Consider the following 7,198-nt stretch of genomic DNA (forward strand, 5'->3'; position numbering starts at 1 on the left):
CTTACATGTACATACTAACTTAAACATACTAACCTGAATACACTGACATGTACATACTAACATGAACATACTAGCCTGTATACACTGACATGTACATACTAACACGAACATACTAGCCTGTATACACTGACATGTACATACTAACATGTACATACTAGCCTGTATACACTGACATGTACATACTATCATGTACATACTAGCCTGTATACACTGACATGTACATACTAACAAAGTCATACTAACAAGACTATACTACCCTGTACACACTGACATGTACATACTGTCATGTACATACTAGCCAGTTTACACTGACATGTACATACTAACATGTACATACTAGCCTGTATACACTGCCATGTACATGCTATCATGTACATACTAGCCTGAATACACTGACATGTACATATTTACATGTACATACTAACATCTACATACTAGCATGAACATACTAGCCTGATCACACTGACATGTACATACTAGCATGTACATACTTACATAACATACTAGCCTGAATACACTGACATGTACATACTAACATGAACATACTAGCCTGAATACACTGACATGTACATACTAGCCTGATCACACTGACATGTACATACTAACATGAACATATTAGCCTGAATACACTGACATGTAAAAACTGGCATGAACATACTAGCCTGATCACACTGACATGTACATACTAACATGTACATATTAACATAACATACTAGTTTTAATACACTGACATGTACATACTATCATGAACATACAAGCCTGAATGCAATAACATGTACATACTAACATGTACATATTACCATAACATACTAGCCTGAATTCACTGACATGTACATACTAACATGAACATACTAGCCTGAATACACTGAAATGTACATACTAGCATGTACATACTAGTCTGAACATACTAACATGTACATACTAGCCTGAACATACTTGCCTGAATACATGGACATGTACATACTAACATGTACATATTTACATGAACATACTAGTCTGAATACACTGACATGTACATACTAGCATGTACATACTAGTCAGAATACACTGACATGTACATACTAACATGAACATACTAGCATGTATACACTGACATGTACATACTAACATGTACATATTTACATGAACATACTAGTCTGAATACACTGACATGTACATACTAACATGTACATACTAACAAGACTATACTACCCTGTAAACACTGACATGTACATACTGTCATGTACATACTAGCTAGTTTACACTGACATGTACATTCTAACATGTACATATTAACATGAACAAACTAGTCTGAATACACTGACATGTACATACTAGCATGTACATACTAGTCAGAATACACTGACATGTACATACTAACATGAACATACTAGCCTAAATACACTGACATGTACATACTAACATGTACATATTTACATGAACATACTAGCCTGAATACACTAACATGTACATACTAAGATGTACATATCAACATGAACATATTAGCCTGAATACACTGACATGTACATACTATCATGAACATACTAGCTGAATACACTGACATGTACATACTAACATGAACATACTTGCCTGAATACACTGACATGTACATACTAACATATACATACTAGCATGAACATACTAGCCTGAATACACTGACATGTACATACTAACATGAACGTACTAGCCTGAATACACTGACATGTACATACTAGCATTAACATACTAGCCTGAACACACTGCCATGTACATACCAACATGTACATACTACCATGAACATACTAGCCTGTATACACTGACATGTACATACTATCATGTACATACTAGCATATACATACAAACATGTATACACTAACATGTACATACTAACATGTACATACTTACATGAACATACTAGCATGTATACACTTATATGTACATACTCGCATATGCATACTAACATGTACATACTAGCACGTATACACTAACGTGTATATATAAACTTATATATACTAACATGTACATACTTACAATTTTTGACATTTGCTTACTAGTATTCGCATCTAAGACTAACAAATAGTTTTTTTAGTTAATTTAAATTCAAATATTCACCATATCATATCACTGTTTGATTTATTTGTGATATCTTACTAACCACATCTGTTGTCAAGGTTATTGAAACAAAGTGAGATGAGACCCAATTTGTCCAATTAAATATAAGCGTTTCATAACTGATTGCAGAAGATTTCAACACACGGATTTAACCATTACCAGGAATTCCATAATCAATCACTATTAAAGAGGACGTAAACTTCATAGCACACTTGTTGTTACAATGCAGAAATAACAATAAAATCCCCAGACGTGTATGTGGTTTGTAATAATGGTATATATACAGCGAACACACAGTGCAAATGTATCGTTGAGAATCAGCTTGTTGCATATATACATCACTTGTCGCCCATAGGTGAGGATATTTCATGTTTGTTATTGTCGTTGTTGTTGTTGTTTAAGGTGGATTTATAAACTAAAATTATACTATAATGTTTCATTTAAAACATTTTTTCACCATTCTATTCATCAATAAACGAAATAATTATAAATTCACCAAAAACGGGAATCAATGTTCACTTCATTTTATATTGATTCATTTTACAATTGAACGGTTCTCAAGGGAAAGTATACACTATGATCATATATGGGAAGTACATTTACAAACGGGCTTATGTGTGTAATCATAGACCGTTTAGCAGTAAAAAGAATATTTTGATTTATTTTTTAAACAGAGACTATTATATGAGTGGTCATTCAATACGAAATGTATTTACCGAGAATTCTACAATTGAATCAAACGAGTTTACGTGGGGGCATAGTTATTACACTTGTAATATATAAAAATATAAAAAGACGTTATTTCATGGTGGGGATGGATTTTATGATATAAACAAACTAACTGTTTCTTTCGTTTTTCTATAATTGTTGTTTATTCAGGTTAAACTCACTAGTTGTGTAATACAATAGAGTAAGTGTTAACATTAGAATATAGCTTTAAAGTACAACAAAACTATTACATCATGCTTCCTTGGCTTATAGTTTTGACATTTCAAATTAGTAGTTACTGTAAGCGCAAATTCACGTAATATGTGTGTTTGTCTTGACCGATTTTATAGCAATACTTGTCTTGTACTGTTCATGATATTATAGAAGGTTTCAATACTAGCATTTGCTATACAAATGTAATTTATTTTTGATAAAAATTTGCCTGATAATTGGACTCTGCATTACACCGGAATTTGTGTGTTTTTTTGGTTATATTTCATTACATTTCTATGACCATGGATCATGAAATACATTCATTTGCCTCATAATTAGATTCTGCATAACACAATTGTTTTTGTGTTTTTTTTTTCTTTCTTTTGGTTAGACCTCCATTACATTTGAATTACCATTTATCATTAAAGTAGACACAGTTGCCTGATAACTTATCTCTGCCTTACACAAGAAACTTTATTTGGTTTATATTTCACCATTATATTTTCAGGATCATGGTTCATTTAACAAGATACGCTGGCCTGATTATTGGCCTCTGCCTTTTACAAATTATCCTGGGTCAGAGGAATTCAATTGACTTTGGAGTGGGTCGTGGCAGAGGTGGTGGGATCAGGGGTGATATTGACTGGTCCAGGTAAGACTAAAGAATAGCAATACTTATGTCAACAATATAGAACAATATAGACCATTCATTTGGACGTTTTCACCTTACTATAATTACACAATATACATGTACATACAATGTATACGTATATAATTACATAACAGTGCGTTATAAAAGTTATCATATGCTATTTCGGGAGTCGATTTGACATTAATCATTTGCAGGTGGTTAAACAAAACCCTGTTATTATTGCACAGAGTTACGTAAATGAATATTTGTAACGAATTTATAAATAAAGAATTTTGAAGCAAAAGGGAAAAGGGGTCGTAGCGTGATTTCTGCTGGCAGGGGACAACACAAATATTTATGTTGACTGAAAAAAAATAACAACAATGCGTAGAGGCTGGTATATCCCAAGGCCTGAATTGTAGGTAAAAACCTACACTCGATATTATTGGGTATCTTCAGGCGTGGTCGTCGTGGATCAAGAACCAGTATCGGAGGCAGCTTGGATTCCAATGGAAATTGGGGAATAAGAGCAGGTTTCTCGTGGAGGTTCCGAAGGGCTTTGGAGGTATATTCTTAAGGTGTACAAATGTAACGATGATTATGCATTCATTTAATTAGATCACAACAGGCTGCAGAAGTTGTTCGCGGAATTATATTGATCACAGTCTGTCAAAGTATCGATAGCTTCAGAATGAATCGATAGTTTGACACAATGTCATGTAATGTTTTGTCAGGGCAAATATTTGGAAGAGGCCTAGCCATCCAATAAACACATGCAATGATTTCATGAGTTTTAAAACACAACAAAACTTGGTGTTGATATTTGCTTTGAAAGAAAGCGAAAATGGCAGAAATTGTTCCAAAACAATACCGACGTAGATGCCTCTTTATGAATTATGCTTTATTTAGTTTAGTGTGACACTTAGTATGCAATCAGATGATAATGTAATACAAACTGGAACACGTAATGAAACAAACAACAATATGGCAGTATTGTGATAATCAGATTGGATTCAATTACCTTTAAATATTAACACTAACCGCCTCTGTATCGGGTTTTATTTTAGGGACATTTTACAAATATATCATAAATGAAATGTAATATTTTCTGCTTCGTCAGGATTTCGAACGCTTTAACGTCACACTGATAGCTGATCCCTGCGAGTTTGACTTCTACGATCAAGATAAAGATGGCAGCATTTCAAACGTTGAAATGTGGTCGGTATTTGGAAACACCACCGAGGCTAACATGCTCTTCTATGCTTTCGACAAAGAAACAGGTTATTTATTACAGCATTTATTGCGCTTGTAATACAATAATTACCAAATAACTACTGAAAAGTGTATAAGTAATGCATTGGTTTGCGCACTCCCTTTTGTACCAGGCGTATACGTGGTTCAATTTCCGGCTAGAGCGTATGCAAGTTTGGTAAGGTTGAATTCCTTCGGGCTCTCGAGATTCCAAAGCAACATAAAGTCATACTCTTTCGCAACCGCATGCCAATGAGTATGACTTAGCTTACGTTGTTGATTTATGCTTCATCACAATCGTAAATTAAACCAAGTGTAAACTAAGTATATAATGCATATCTGCATCCAGCGTTAATGCTAGTTTATAACTACTGTAAAAAAGAGTTGCGTACATAATACGATTTCATTTAATTTCTGCGTATCGCGTACCACCCTTTTGCCTACCTAATACTTTTTACACCCTGAATAACGCTTACCAAAACCGAGCTTCAGTCTTACTTATGTTTCCCAAACAAGTGAATATCTGATCCCTGATGGCCCGATATTATTTTGGAATCATTTGAAAAAGTTAAATATACAGTAAAGAACAGAATTTGTAAATTTATACCGAAAACGCGATTGCAAAGTCAAGCTGCAATACCTTCGAGTGTAATTTCGGTCTTTAATTGACATATCAGTAATTAGCAAGCAAAACCCTTTTAAACGATAACAAAAATGAGGGTTCACCAGGCAAACACATTTACTTTTATTGATAATCTTGACAAACACAAAACAAACCTATTTGCACATCGCTTTAGATTGTGTGGTTCAGATTCGCAGACCGTTCCACGGCGGTAACCGCAATAGTTAATGACAAAGTTTTTTCACTGCATATGTTGTATTTCTGTGTTGTATTGTGGCGCTGTGTGTCTCTCATTAAGTGTTTGTTTGGCATTAAGCCTTGTAGCCTAAGTACAGTTATAGTGAACATGTTGGCTACTTGTCTTGTCCCTGGTGTTAACCATTGTACTGTTTATATTTCAGTTGACGATACAATTAGCAAAGACGAGTTTGTTACTCTTGCTCCGGTCCTAATTGACGACTGCTTCCAGAATAGGTTTAAAAGTGCAAGGAGTAGACAATAGTTGGGGAATATTGCACTTAAATCGATTGAATTATATTCAGTGACAATGATGTTTGCTCTTACCACTTAATTCGATCAACTATCAATCTGTCACAATGTTATTTGTTCTTTACACTTAAATCGATTAAATATGAAAATGTTTCAATTTTAGTTGTTCTTACCATAGCAATATTATGTTTCTATTATTTCTAGTATTATCCAAATAAGAATGTGTCGTCATATATATGTATGCGTTACATAACATTTTTGTTCCCGGTTTCCCAATCTGCCATATTCGTTCAAACCAACTATAATTTATATTTTGGAACAATACCGACTATTTATTTCTTTTGATAACACTAATCAAGATGTTCCCACTTCTCACCATTATAAAGTTATGAATGAACTCATTTCGGTAAACACGATATTGGTTATTGGAAGTATCTATTTTTCCGTTATGCATTTAAATGTGAAAGTTTACTTTACTATCATAGATACTTTATCATAGTAGTATGCAATACTTATTCGTTAACGGCCATATGCTTTTGTATTAAATGGTTAAGTACGCACTACTGATCAAGTTCCGCTTGATTTACGAGTATCTAATACACATGAACACTGTAACGCATCTTTGGACTTCAACAATCAAGTTTTAAATAGCATGGTGCATAAGGGAAATATTAAAACAAATACAAAGTAGTTTACACATATGAAAAAGCATTTTTTGTCTTCTGGGCAAAAGTTCTAGACACATACAGTTCAAGAACGCATGTTCTAATTATTTACAGTATCAAGATTAACAAATAATATGCTCCGATATTACGGTAGTTTGTTGACACTTACAAACCACGCGCCGTTTTCAAGATTTCAAGATTTCAAGATTTATTTAGATCATGGGTAATTACAACCATGTGATCAGAACAATAACGCTTTAACAAACAATTAATTAAACATATATATACAAACAAAGTGGACATATATTACATACAGTTTCCTATAATAGGAAATACTAAGACCAATTAGTCGTTTAAAACAGCAATAAAAGCAAGGGTGATTTTAAGATTTTACACATGAGGAGTACCAAGTTTGTTAGTATGAAATGTTTATTCGGGCTGTGTTTATGTTACCATTAGACATGCGCTCCGTCTACATACGCTCTCGACGTCGAGGGGCAGCTAGGATGAAAACAATTTAAGATAGTTGGCATACACTGATTCGAGTCT

The 7,198-nt window shown here is 33.7% G+C and overlaps 1 protein-coding gene across 1 annotated transcript; it reads left to right on the forward strand.

Moving 5' to 3' along the window:
- Positions 1-2,369: 2,369 nt before the first annotated feature.
- On the forward strand, positions 2,370-6,125 carry LOC128239937 (uncharacterized). Its single transcript, XM_052956393.1, has 5 exons — positions 2,370-2,425; positions 3,500-3,643; positions 4,082-4,187; positions 4,743-4,902; positions 5,897-6,125. The coding sequence occupies exons 2-5, from the start codon at positions 3,504-3,506 to the stop codon at positions 5,995-5,997; spliced, it is 507 nt and encodes a 168-aa protein (XP_052812353.1). The 5' UTR covers positions 2,370-2,425; positions 3,500-3,503; the 3' UTR covers positions 5,998-6,125.
- Positions 6,126-7,198: the final 1,073 nt, after the last annotated feature.

Source organism: Mya arenaria, chromosome 7 (genome assembly GCF_026914265.1).
Source record: "Mya arenaria isolate MELC-2E11 chromosome 7, ASM2691426v1".
Lineage (NCBI taxonomy): Eukaryota > Metazoa > Mollusca > Bivalvia > Myida > Myidae > Mya > Mya arenaria.